At 39.5% G+C, this 14,648-nt stretch overlaps 1 protein-coding gene across 1 annotated transcript in view; it reads left to right on the top strand.

Moving 5' to 3' along the window:
* Positions 1-14,152, top strand: part of LOC116686521 (glutamic acid-rich protein) — a 24,784-nt gene extending 10,632 nt beyond the window's left edge. Inside the window, exons 2-7 of the mRNA XM_032511540.1 lie at positions 1,471-1,725; positions 2,717-2,971; positions 4,720-4,938; positions 6,493-6,550; positions 12,406-12,883; positions 13,967-14,152. Coding sequence (XP_032367431.1) covers positions 1,471-1,725; positions 2,717-2,971; positions 4,720-4,938; positions 6,493-6,550; positions 12,406-12,883; positions 13,967-14,152 — 1,451 coding nt within the window. The remainder of the gene's footprint in view (positions 1-1,470; positions 1,726-2,716; positions 2,972-4,719; positions 4,939-6,492; positions 6,551-12,405; positions 12,884-13,966) is intronic.
* Positions 14,153-14,648: the final 496 nt, after the last annotated feature.

Genomic DNA, 14,648 nt, shown 5'->3' on the forward strand with positions numbered 1-14,648 from the left:
CTGAATATAATATACAGGTGGATGTTACTATAAGTAGATTTGAGAATATATTCAAGCTGTAACATATAAACAGAGGTTGCAGTTGTGTAGGAGTGACTGAAGACTAGAAAGCAAGCGAGCACGGAAGTTTAGCTAAAGGTATTAAATAAACGGTATAAATAAATAGCTGCTAATAAGTAGTAGCAAGAAGTTCTAATGAGTAGCTAAAAGAAGTGGAAAAAGGGTTTTAATAGTAACCTGAAAGTACTGCATAAGCAGCTTAAATGGTTAGCCAAAAGTAATAAATTAATAATAATACATTTTATTTGCAATGCACTTTACATTTAAGGCAAACCCCACAGTGCTACAGGTGAGATCATTAAAGCAAGGTAAAAACATCAGTTTAAAATATAAATATAAATAGAGCAACAACGTTATTGTGCAAGGTTAATGGATCAATGAGTATAACATCCAGCCTCACTTCATACAGTAGGAGGACTGCTGACCAAACCAACCTAAACATTTACAATTCAACAAGTATGAACAAATAACAATACACACTTTTATATAATGAATAATTACACAAATGGAACAGATATAGATGGATAGATATATAGATAGACAGATAGATAGATAGATATAGAGAGAGAGAGAGATAGATAGAGAGAGAGAGAGATAGATAGATAGATGGATAGATATATAGATAGACAGATAGATAGATATATAGAGAGAGAGATAGATAGATAGATAGATAGATAGATATATAGAGAGAGATAGATGGATAGATAGATAGATAGAGAGATAGATGGATAGATAGATAGATATAGAGATAGATGGATAGAGAGATAGATAGATGGATAGATAGAGAGAGAGAGATGGATAGATAGATAGATAGATAGAGAGATAGATGGATAGACAGATAGATAGATAGACAGATAAAAGGGGGAAACTTGAAGTAATTTTAAGGGGGGGGGAATAAAGGAAATAGATAGATAGATGGATAGCGAGTAGAGAGAGAGAGATAGATAGATAGATAGATAGATAGACAGATAGATATATATATAGATAGATAGAGAGAGAGAGAGATATATAGATGGATAGAGATAGATAGAGAGATAGATGGATAGATAGATAGATAGATAGATAGATAGCATCCTCATGCATACTTTGGGTACGTGAGCTCATCTGACTGAACTGTGGGGGGACCTCAGACTAAAAACGTTGTGAACCACTGGTGATGAGTTTTAAACACGTAATCCTTTTGATCATTACCTTGAAGACAGTGGTTCCCAAACTGAAGGGCCCCACGCTATTGCACATCAACAACTGGTCCTTATATTTAATAAATACATATCTATTCAGTTAGAGGTCTTACGTCCAACTTATCGTTGACCGTAAACATATTGTGTGTTTACTAGGTTCTTTGGTTTAGGAGATATTTTCTCTCCAGTAACAGTGGTGTCCTATTTCTGTTGTTGTCTGTCCCTCCAGAGCTCCCACAGCAACATGTCTGTAAGGAGGTTGAGGTCAACATGCCAGTTATAACCTCTGTGGAATCAGAAGCTAACAGGGACCCCCAGCTCCATGGAGCTGAGAGCCAAGACCAGAAAGGAGGCCAGCATGGAGACTCAGGATCAGCTAGAAATGCAGAGCCAGAACCAAAGAAGAGACGACGCAAGAGCAGAAGTCCCAGTAACAACGTAGACAACACTAACATGTCAGAGGTTCACCCTGATACTCAAACAGGTAATCAACAACTGGTCCTTATATTTAATAAATGCATATCCATCAGTAATAGGTCTTATGTCCAACGTATCGTTGATTGTAAAACATATTGGGGTAGACAGAACCTATTGTGTGTTGTCATGTTTGGTTTAGGAGATATGATGCATAATGCACAATCTGGTTACTGAGGAAAGTTAGGTAGTTCAACTTCAACTTCAACTTTATTTGTCATTTTATATGTACAGAGTGCATACAGAACGAAATTGCGTTGCATACAGCTTATAAATATTGCAATGATATTCCAGGTGAGATGGAATACATTTCAGGATTATTATACAAAAAGTTATGCAGAAGTGCAGCGGTGATCAAAGTCTAAAACAGTGCAGGGGATAAACAGTGTGCAAATCGTGATGGTTCGGTGCAAAAATGCATTTTTTCCTTTGAAGGAAAGTTAGGTAGTTAGTTATTTAGGTATGGCTCCATTTCTGAAAATGTTCATGGCTCCAAACTGTACAAGCGAACCAATTTGCTTTTATGAAAAATGGAATATATCACCTGGACTATTCAGTTTATCCCTGTACTGTGTGGGACAAATCTGTTTAACATCAGATTTACAGTTTAGATTTCACAATAAGTAAAGCCCCTGTCCTGTTTGACAGGTCGTGAAAGATCCCCTGCTTAGGCTTTTATTTTACCTAAAATAAACGGGACCAAACTAGTCATTGAGACCATTAAGTCATCATGATAATGTTTACTGAGTAATAAACTAAGTGAGAAGTAGGGTTATTTTTTCATAGACTTCTAAAAAAAAAAACAGACTTCTTTTTGGAGTCTGCTGAAAATGTGAGAAAATGCAGCTTTAATGAGCTTCATCATTGGCTCCACTCCACTGACCCGGATGCTCTGTCCATTATTTTTTACAGTCTATGGTCTCAGGAGAAAGAGAGCTAGTGTTCTGGTCTTTTCTCCAGTAACAGTGGTGTCCTATTTCTTTTGTTGTCTGTCCCTCCAGAGCTCCCACAGCAACATGTCTGTAAGGAGGTTGAGGTCAACATGCCAGTTATAACCTCTGTGGAATCAGAAGCAAACCGTGACCCCCAGCTCCATGGAGCTGAGAGCCAAGACCAGAAAGGAGGCCAGCATGGAGACTCAGGATCAGCTAGAAATGCAGAGCCAGAACCAAAGAAGAGACGACGCAAGAGCAGAAGTCCCAGTAACAACGTAGACAACACTAACATGTCAGAGGTTCACCCTGATACTCAAACAGGTAAAAGGTCTTTTTATATGTGACACATATGGGAAAGTTTAAGTATAATTCAGGTTTGAAGAAACACCGGAGAATCCACAAAAGTAAGAAGTCATATTCTTGCAAAATATGTAGAAAAGACTTGAGCCAAACTAGTGGCTTGTTGGTCCAATTGAGAACTCACACAGGTGAGAAGCTGTACATTTACAAGAACTTTTATACTTTGACATATTCTATTTATACACTTCTCTACACCCTTCTGTTCTGGTATGAGTATCATTGCTCAGAAACCCTCTGTATATTGTAAATTTATCTAGGAAAACCTTCTAAATGCCCTCGGTCTCTGGTTCCAGATGATGCAAGCGCTAGCTAGTTTGGTCTGCAAGATGCTACCGAGTTCTGAACAAGACATACTTTTTCGGAGATGCAAATTGTTCTAATTACCTTTTGATGAAGGGAAAACCCGATGACAGGGTAAAAGTTTAAGTTGAAAACACGTACAGCACCCAAAAACAAGGTGAGGTCTGTTTTAATGTAGGTTTACGGTACATAGACAGACCAACGACGGGACAATTTAAAAAGAATTCACTGTCTTATTCATCATTCAGAGTTAAACTCCACAAGCAGCTGCAGCCTTAACAACCTCGCTGGCTGGCCGTGTCACACACACACACACACACACACACACACACACACACCAACACACCCCACACCACACCACACCACCACACCACACCACACCCCACCACACCACACCACACACACACACCACACACCACACAACCACACACCACAACCACACCCACCACACCACACCACCACACACACACACCACACCACACACACACTCCACACACACACACACACCACACCACGACACACACACCACACACACACACACACACACACCACACCACACACTACACCACACACCACACACCACACACCACACACACACACACACTCTCACACACACCACACACCACACCACACACCACACCACACACCACCACAGCAGGCAGACGCTGGGAGAGAGACATACCTGTTTTTCTTTGGGAGACTTTTTTAAATTATGACATAGGCTATATAGATTTAGTATTTAGTTCATACTTTTTATTGTATTAGCTTTCTGATTTATTAAAAGTTGAATATCAGTCTGTATGATAATGAACAGTCTTACATAAAGTGGTAACATGCTAAGGCATGTTATGTAGACTTAAGGGGAGTCACCAACCTTTTATAATTTTACTTGCTAATTTCCAGCTGTTGTCCCTGGGCATGTACAGTGCCTTGTGAAAGTATTCGTCCTCCTTGAACTTTTCAACCTTTTGACACATTTCAGGCTTCAAACATAAAGATATAACATTTTATTTTTTGTGAAGAATCACCAACAAGTGGGACACAATTGTGAAGTGGAACAAAATCTATTGGATATTTTAAACTTTTTTAGCAAATAAAAAAACACCCCAGTGCACAGGCCTACTTCTATTTTCAATTTAAAGTGATTGAGGCTTTAAGCGCATTATGAAAAGGTTGTAAATGAAGGGAGAAGTAGGGTTATTTTATCTTACACTCTTATGGATCAGACTTATTTTTGGAGCCAGTAAAGTCACCCCATGCAGAAAAGGAGATAAAATGCAGCTTTAATGAGCATTAGCATAGGCTTCACTTTTTATCCGGCCCATGTTCTCAATTGAAAGAGAACAAATGTTCTGTTCTTTTTTACATTAACATTAGTATCCTATTTCTGTTGTTGTCTGTCCCTCCAGAGCTCCCACAGCAACATGTCTGTAAGGAGGAGGAGGTTCTCTCTGACCAGCAGCTCTGTATCCAGGTGAGGAACTCCAGTCTGGACCGAGAGGACCCAGAGCCTCCACAGATTGAAGAGGAACTGTGCACCAGTCAGGAGGCCAAGGAGGATGACTTTCGTCACAGTAACAACGTAAACAACACTAACGTGCCAGAGATTCACCGTAATACTCAAACAGGTAAGCGTGTTTTATGTAACACGTGGGAGTCTAATTCAGGTTTGAAGAAAAACCTGAGAATCCACACAGGTGAGAAGTCCTATTCTTGCAAAACGTGGACAAGATTGCAGACAAAATAGTGGCTTGTTGGTTCAATTGAGAACTCGTACAGGTGAGAAGCTGTACATTTACAAGAAGTTTATTATTTTTATATATTCTGTCCTGTACACTTCTCTGCACCCAATAGTTCTGTCAATTGTGTATTGTAATGTTAATACACTATATCTAGGAAAGCATACATTCCCTAAATGTCCTGGGTCTCTGGGTTGTTTCACCTGTGTATGAAGGCAGACATCCGGTAGCTACCGTTCATCAGCATGTACGGCTTATGGTCTATTTTAAAATAACCATAATTTACTAAATGAACATCATGCTGCTGTATTGAAGACGACTAAAAACTAGTGATTGAGACCATAAACTCTATATGAAAAGGTTGTAAATGAAATAGATCAGACTTTTTTTGGAGCCAGTGGACTACTTTAATGTAGTTAACTTAATTCTTAAAAAATATATATATTTAGACTTATGTAATAATTGCCTATGAACTATGATTGTATGTAGTTTTATGTTGCAGACTGTATGTCCAAGACAAATTTCCCTTAGGACGAATAAAGTCATCTTTATCTGAGAGTTAAAATTAATTTCCTTTAGGTAAATGCATAACCCAGAAATGAGCATAAAACAACTTTTAAACATACCTGTTCCACCAAAACAAGTTCCTTCCCGAGGCCATTTTGCAGCTTTACTCTGGTTCTGAGCAGCGCCAAAGACTATTGTGATTGGTTTAAAGAAATGCCAAAAAAAACAGAGCAAGTCTTCCTCCCGTCCCCCCAATGCTATGTGGACTAGCCAGACCTTCCTCCAGCGCACTATGGAGGAGGGTCTGGCAAAGCGAGACTAGGTCTTCACAGACGGTTTAGTGTCTTTGGTTATAATAACTCTTTGGTTAGTTGTCTTCTCGTTGCCTCGTCTTTTCCAGCTCACTTCTTTTGTGAGCTTGATATCCACAGGTTTGGTTTTCTTTGAGACTAACTGTCAGATATCATCTCCTCACCCCAAAAACACGTGGACTTTCTAGTAACATTTAACAGACAGTACTCTGACACAACAGTGCTTCGGTCCAGCATTAGGCTTGATATCAAACTACTTCATAGGCTGTGTACTTGTGTTGTCACATTATCTGGGTCACATAACAGTGAAGTTACCAAAAGATGGATCCCGGCATCCATCGAAACATTAATTTGCTTGAAAAAGATTTGACTCACCTCCCTAAAAAAATGTAGTTGTAGTTTTATGTTGCAGCCTGTATGTCCAAGACAAATTTCCCTCGGGACAAATAAAGTAATCTTTATCCTAAAGTTAATCTTCATTTGCCGTAGATAAATGCATAACCCAGGAATGAACGTAAAACATAATAATATGTTAAATGTACGTAGATTATGTAAAAATGTCAATATAAAATTACAGTTTTCTAACAGCTTTCTCCTTGTACATGTATTTGATTCTTCTCCTCAGACGTCCAGCAGCTGTCGGTGGTTAAAGCAGAGGTTCCCCCTGAGCAGCAGGAGTGGAGGTCCAGTCTGGACCAGGAGGACACAAAGCCTCCACCCATTAAAGAGGAACAAGAGGAACTCTGGACCAGTCAGGAGGGAGAGGAGGCGGATATCAAGTTCCCGATCACTTCTATGCCTGTGAAGAAAGAAGAAGAAGATGAAGAGAAACCTCAGTCCTCACAGCTTCATGAAAGCCAAACTGAGGAGAACAGAGAGGAAGAGAGAACAGGACCTGATGGAGAGAACTGTGGAGGACCAGAACCAGCCAGGAACTCAGATCCAGATCCAGATAGTTCTTGGCAACCAGCTACTCATGACAAGACTTCAGGCTCCTCGGAGACTAATGACAGTGGCAACATTGAGGAGACTAGGGAACCTCAGACAGGTTTAAACCCTCTGCCAATCAATGAAGAACCTGTAAGTGATGTTGGATGTAACACTGGAAACACATCAGTTAGCTCCTCTGAATGTAAAGGAAGCTTTGGCCACGAGGAACATCTGCAGAAACCCTCTGGAGTCCAAACAGGAGGGAAAACATCTAGTTGCTCAGTTTGTGGTAAACGATTTCCACACCCTTGTAGTCTGAAACAACACTTAACTGTCCACACAGGAGAGAAACCATTTAGTTGCTCAGTTTGCCATAGAAGATTTGCACTAAAGCAACATCTGACACGACACTCGTCTTCCCACATTATGGAGAAATTATTTAGTTGTTCAGTTTGTGATAGAAGATTTGCACAAAAGCATTATCTTAATCGACACTTGGCTTCCCACACCGGGGAGAAATCATTCAATTGCTCCGTTTGTGATAAAAAATTCTCACAAAGTAAAAATCTGAAACGACACTTGACCGTCCACACGAAGAAGACACCATTGAGTTGTTCAATTTGTAATAAAGGATTCTCTCTTAAGGAGGCCTTAAGGGATCACATGAGACTTCATTCAGAAGGGAAAATCTTAAACTGCTCAGTTTGTAAAACAAGTTTCAGCAACAAAAGCAATTTGATGAGACACATGAGAATCCACACCGGGGAGAAACCATTTAGCTGTTCAGTTTGCGATAGAAGATTCTCTCAGCTCACTCATGTCAAAAGTCACAAGTGTGTCGGTGAGAACAGCAGAAGTAAATGAAAGTGCAGAGATGCTCGCGGAGATATTTTTTCCTCCGACAGGATTGTGAAGTTCTGAAAGCATGACTTTGTTCAACACTGATCAGCTAAGAAATGGTCAGATTTAAGGCAGAAACAGACTCTAAACCAGTGGTTCTCAACCACTGAATGGGAACAGATTGGGATTCGTGCAGTGTCGTAAATCCTCGAAAAACAGGATTCTCACCTTGCGCATGCTCACAGCTCAAATACCGACAGCTCCCCCTCCTCACCTACATGAGTTCCACCAATCGGTGGCATCACTGTGGGATTGTGGAGAATTATCCAAGACATTGTGATTAAAAGACATTTATCTCAAAACAAGATTGGTGCCCCATGAACTTTTGGCATCTATATGAGCATATACAATTGCTTAGCTGGTTTTAAATCTACCATCCACGGTTACAATTTTAGGGCTTCTATTCCAATTGTCAATGGAGAAATTGCATTGTATTTTTACTTCCAGAACCCACTGTGGGCAGGACTGTTGAGCTCTTTAAGTTTGCAAAAAACAAAACACAGTTGCCTTCAAAATAAAAGCAAAGCAGTTCTATTTTGCATGATGTACACTTTTTTTGTTTGTTTGATTGCTAACTTCCCATTGACCTCCCGTGGGCCGGATAGGGCTGCCCAAAGGGCCGGATGTGGCCCGCGAGCCCAAGCTTTTTCAGCTCAAAGGAAGCTACGCAATCATTGTTCTTCTGTTTCTCTTTGTCTCTGTTTTGATTTCTAGCCGGTGTGCCTCTTTGGTATTCCATTTATTCATTGATTAAACGGTTTTTAAGTTGTGTAAACGTGTCGTAGTATTTTGCCTCTTTTATTGCTGCCTGTACAGCACTATCACTTAAATAAATGTTTGTGTGCAGCCCAAAGAAATAAATGTTTCAACAAAAAAGGACAAATTAAAATAAGTAAAAAACAAAATACAAATATGTGTGGCAGAAGTACAGGATTCAAGGATTAAGCTACTGTCAAAATGCTGTTTACGTGTTAAGGTACCAGTGATAATAATAATCTAATAACATACTGAACTGTATAAACTACTGCTGGAGAAACAACATAGAAACTAGAAACCATTTAGTTGTTCATTTTGTAGGAAGAGATTTCCACAAAACCAAAATCTGAAACGACACTTTACTGTCCAAACTGGGAAAGAACCGTTTCCTTTCAGCATAAACGGTAAAAGTTTTAATCAGCAGAAGTTAAAATTTAGCGAGTGTGTTGGAGATCGTGGTGTAACAGACCACAGTTGATCGGTATAAACACTCACGATTCAGAATGCACGTGAATCGCTGATTAATTGCAAAGTTTAGTCATAATAACAGTGTGAAATCATGTTTTACTGCCGCTGTTAGTGAACCCTCTCAGCCCGAGCTCATCATACAGGACAAAAAACTGCTTCTCGGATTCATAACTTAATCTCTTTAAACTAGCTGCCATGTTTAATTCTATTTCTAATCTTACTTTTATTTATGTAGTTATTTTTCATCCCATGTATATTTGTGTGTGTGTGTGTGTGGGGGGGGGGAGAGATTGATGTATGTTCAGTGGCTATACATCACTATTTGTTCTGTTTTGAATGAAAATAAAATTATATAGATAGATAGATAGATAGATAGCCTTTATTATTAGACTCGTGGTCCATAAAATACAACAACAAAAGAAATGATACAAATACACAAGACAGACACCAATTAAATGAGACAGCTATACCAGTAATCCCATAAGGGTGACTGGTATCGCAAAGTACTGAACTTCGGGTCAATCAGATATATATATATATATATATATAAATGGTTTTATGGTGATATGCAGAAATACTTAAACATTTCTGGGGACATCTACGGGTTTGACTACAGTAGACTGACTGAAATATCTTGCCAGCTTTTCAACATTACCCACCCTGCCTTTGAAGCTGGTGCAGATTCCAAAATAAGCTTTTTTCAGATGAAATTGAGCACATAGGCTAAATAAAGTTAAAATGTTTTCATATAATTACAACACACTCTACCCACTACAATACATTAGACTATACCACTAAATCTAACCCATATGAAAAAACATTGAAGAGCAACGTGGACATGATTATAGGGTTGATAACCTTTATTTTGAAATTGTGCCGGAAGTAGTTGTCTTTACCGCGGCTAACTTGATCAACACGGAGTCTGATTGAAGACGTTTCTTCCCGGATCCTTGTTGTGATTTCACCGCGGGAGTCGAGCTCTTTCCGTCACGTAGCTCGCCAGATACAACCGGGGTGAGGCACCGGAGCCCGTACGTTTGGGTGAACTTGTCCATCTGGACTTTGTGTGAATATTCGGGGCGTTTTATCTCGGACTTTCCGTTAGCCAAGAATGCTAACGGAAGTTAGCGTAGCATGCTAACTGGAAACAGACCGAGACTGAGCTCGGCCACAGAGCGCTAGTAGGGAGAGACTATTGAATAGGGACCAAGCTGTCTGTTTAATGGACACATACTGTTCAGATAAACCTGTCTGACTGGACTCTGTGCTGTTCCATTTATTTAAAAACGCCTGAATTCTGTCCCCTGGTGTCCTGCGGAGCTAAGGAAGTTAGCTTGCTAGCAGGAAGTAGACGGACCCGAACGTAGCTTCACAGCGCGGCGAGGAAACGGATTCTAACGCACCGTGTCCGTTTCTGTCATCGTGTGAAAATGTCTAAAGTCCAAATGCTGAGAGGGCTGGTGGAGCAGCGACTAACTGCGGCTGCTGAAGAGATATTTGGGCTGTTTGAAAGAACGATAGCAGAGTACGAGGAGGAACTGTGTCGTTCAAAAGAGGAGCACGAGCGACAACGGAAACGACTGGACGCTGTTTTCAAGCCTGAAGTCCGGAAGCAAAGAGCAGGTTGGTACAGCTTCATCGGTGTTATACCTTTTAATCTGCTGGGAATCAAGTGGAGGAGGAAGTATTCACAGCCTCTACTGAAGTAAAGGTGAAAATACTCCGTATTAGTGAGTAAGTCAGTCCTGCATCGAAACTGGTACTTTGGTTTAAAGTGTGTGAGTCTCATCACGGAAATGTATTTAAGTTATAAAAGATATTGAAATGTCCCCTGTGACTGTTATAAAGGACAAATATTTAATATATTTATTATCGTATTAAATCCAAAAGTGATCCCAATGCGTCATCAGATATTAAGGAAGCATGACGAATGAGAGGCCTATGATCCCCACATCTATATATATACGGTCTATTATCTCTACATCTACATATACGGTCTATTATCTCTACATCTATATATACGGTCTATTATCTCTACATCTATATATACGGTCTATTATCTCTACATCTATATATACGGTCTATTATCTCTACATCTATATATACGGTCTATTATCTCTACATCTATACAGTCTATTATCTCTACATCTATATATACGGTCTATGATCTCTACATCTATACATATGGTCTATGATCTCTACATCTATATATACGGTCTATGATCTCTACATCTATATATACGGTCTATTATCTCTACATCTATATATACAGTCTATGATCTCTACATCTATATATACGGTCTATGACTCTACATCTATAAGACGGTCTATGATCTCTACATCTTACTACAGTCTAGTCCTACATCTATATATCGTCTATGATTCTACATCTTAACTAGTCTATTAATCTCTACATCTATATATACGGTCTAGATCTCTACATCTATATATATACGGTCTATGATCTCTACATCTAATATACGGTCTATTATCTCGACATCTATATATACGGTCTATGATCTCTACATCTATACATATATTCTATGATCTCTACCTCTATACATATAGTCTCTGATCTCTACATCTATACATACAGTCTATGAATCTCTCCTCTATACATACGGTCTATGACTCTACATCTTAATACGGTCTATGATCTCTAATCTATAATACGGTCTATGATCTCTACCTCTATATATACCGTCTATGATCTCTACATCTATACATACGTCATTATCTCTACATCTATATATCGGTCTCTGATCTCTACATCTATATATACGGTCTATGATCTCTACATCTTCGGTCTATGATCTCTACATCTACCAGGTCTATGATCTCTACAATATATCTATGATCTACACTATCTATACGGTCTATGATCTCTACATCTATATATACAGTCTATGATCTCTACATCTATATATACGGTCTATGATGTCTACATCTATATATACGGTCTATGATCTCTACATCTATATATACGCTCTATGATGTCTACATCTATATACGGTCTATGATCTCTACATCTATATATACGGTCTATGATCTCTACATCTATATATACGGTCTATGATCTCTACATCTATATACGGTCTATGATCTCTACATCTATATATACAAACAACATCTATTTCTGATACCGCGGCGGCAGACATTTTGCCATGGCAGGAAATACTACAAAATGCTTTCAGGTTCTCATCCAACCTGGACCATTCCTGGACCTCCACCGATTCACGTGGGCCTCCTGGGATGGACTAGGATGATCCTTGTATGTTTCTGGGGACATTCAGGCATTTAGGACATCTCTAGGACTACTGTGTAAAATGCATACATGGACAAAAATACCGTATTTTATGTAAAGATGCAACATGAAATTACAGTTTTTTTTTAATACATGTGCATGTATTTGATTCTTCTCCTCAGACGTCCAGCAGCTGCCGGTGGTTAAAGATTGGGTTCCTCCTGAGCAGCAGGAGTGGAGCTCCAGTCTGGACCAGGAGCACCCAGACCCCCCACACATTAAAGAGGAGCAGGAGGAACTTTGGACCAGTCAGGAGAGAGAGCAGCTTCAAGGGCTGGAGGAGGCTGATATCAAGTTCCCGTTCACTTCTGTCCCTGTGAAGAGTGAAGAAGATGATGAAGAGAAAGCTCAGTCCTCACAGCTTCATGAAAGCCAAACTGAAGATAACAGAGGGGCAGAGAGAACAGGAGCTGATGGAGAGGACTGGGGAGGACCAGAACCAGCTACTTATTACAAGACATTAGACTCCTCTGAATCTGAGACTGATTACAGTGGAGACTGGGAGGAGTCAGGTTTAAACCCTCTGCCAAACAATGAAGAACCTGTAAGTGATGTGGGATGTAACACTGGAAACACATCAGTTAGCTCCTCTGAATGTGCAGGAAGCTTTGACCACGAGGAATATCTGCAGAAACACCACTCTGGAGACCAAACTGAAGTAAAACCATTTTGTTGCTCAGTTTGTGGTAAAAGATACCCTCTGAAGTCATCCTTAACAAGTCACATGATACTTCACTCAGAAGAAAAACGTTTCACCTGCCCAGTGTGTGAACTAGTGTTCAGTAGCAAAGGCAATTTGGTGATACACATTAGAAACCAAACGGGGGAGAAACCATTTAGTTGCCCATTTTGTAGCAAAAGATTCGCACAAAAGGGAAATCTGAGAAAACACATGATTCTCCACACGGGGGAGAAGTCCTTCAGTTGTTCAGTTTGTGGTAAAGGATTCGCACAAAAGGAAACTCTGAAGAAGCACTTGATCGTCCACACGGGGGACAAATCGTTTAGCTGTTCGGTTTGTGGTAAAAAATTTGCATTAAAGCAAAATCTCAAACAACACTTGACTGTCCACACGGGGGAGAAACCATTTAGCTGTTCATTTTGTGGGAAGAGTTTCACACAGAACCGAAATCTGAAACGACACTTGACTGCCCACACTGGGGAAAACCCAGATTCAGACGATAAAAAGTGAGCGTTACGCGGTAACAACAGTTGAATTTAGGAACTAAAATGACTAGTTAACCCTCCTGTTGTCCTTGGGTCAGATTTGACACATTTTCAAAAAGTTTCTAGAGCAGAAATTTGGGTTTTCTTTTAAAGAAATTGTCCAAAAAATAATGGGGATGATTCGCTACAACGCTCTCAACAAGTAATATAAATCATCAGTTGAATTTGGGTGTTTTAGTCAATTTTATAGCGTTTGAAGAAACAAAGTGACAAATGTCAACAAAGACGACCTAAATGATAAAGGTTTTTCATTAAAAAAATGTGGACTCAGAAAAACTAAAACTTGCAGGTCGACGGTAAGACAACAGGACGGTTAAGTTGAGGAAAAAGATTGCGACGTGGATTAAATCACTCCCAGGAAAACACGCTTTTCCTGGGTCAAAGTCCGGGGAAAGCGAACTCCCCTCTCCTGCTTCAAGGCGCGGAGATTTATGCTCGTTCTTAAAGTAACAAATGAAAAGCACTTAAACAAAAACATACAAACGTACGGACGTTGTTTCCATCCGTGACTCAGAACTGGGATCTGAACCGGGAGTGTTATGATCCAGCAGAAATAAGTGAAGCCACGCAGATGTTTGCAAAACTCTTTGAAATCAAGGCTGAAGACGTCTCGGGGACTCTTTACTTGGAGGTGTGTGTACGTACGAGCGACGCTGTCGTGAACGTGTCGAACATAAGTCGTAAACATGACGTGACATAACGCTTCTTGTGTCATTCGGTTTTGACATGACATGGTTATGGTTTGGGTTCATGTCACTCTCATGTAGATACCTTCAAGTAAAGTGTTACCGACCTTTCTTTAACCCTCATGTTGTCCTCGGGTCAAATTTGACTCATTTTCATTTTTTTCATCACAAAAAATGGGCCTTTGAAATAAGATGAAAATGTCAACCTTAGAAATATCCAATAACTTTGGAAAAAACGTCAATAAAAGCACCCACAATATTGAAAAAGTGACAAAAATGTCGGACAAAGCGATCATAGTGTTGAAAAAAAACTTTCTTTTTTTTCATGGTTGACAGGAAGACAACACAAATTTAAAGTTAAATGTTAATTTCTTTACTGCTCTGTAAATTTTATTCTCATATTTTATGTTTTTACAATTTTTTTGTTTTTAACTGCTATTTAAAGGTGCTGTAGGGACGATTGTAAAGATCCAGGATCTAGCCAAAGCCATCGACAATGTATCAGTGCCC

This window comes from Etheostoma spectabile, unplaced genomic scaffold, assembly GCF_008692095.1.
Source record: "Etheostoma spectabile isolate EspeVRDwgs_2016 unplaced genomic scaffold, UIUC_Espe_1.0 scaffold383, whole genome shotgun sequence".
NCBI classification, from domain to species: Eukaryota; Metazoa; Chordata; class Actinopteri; order Perciformes; family Percidae; genus Etheostoma; species Etheostoma spectabile.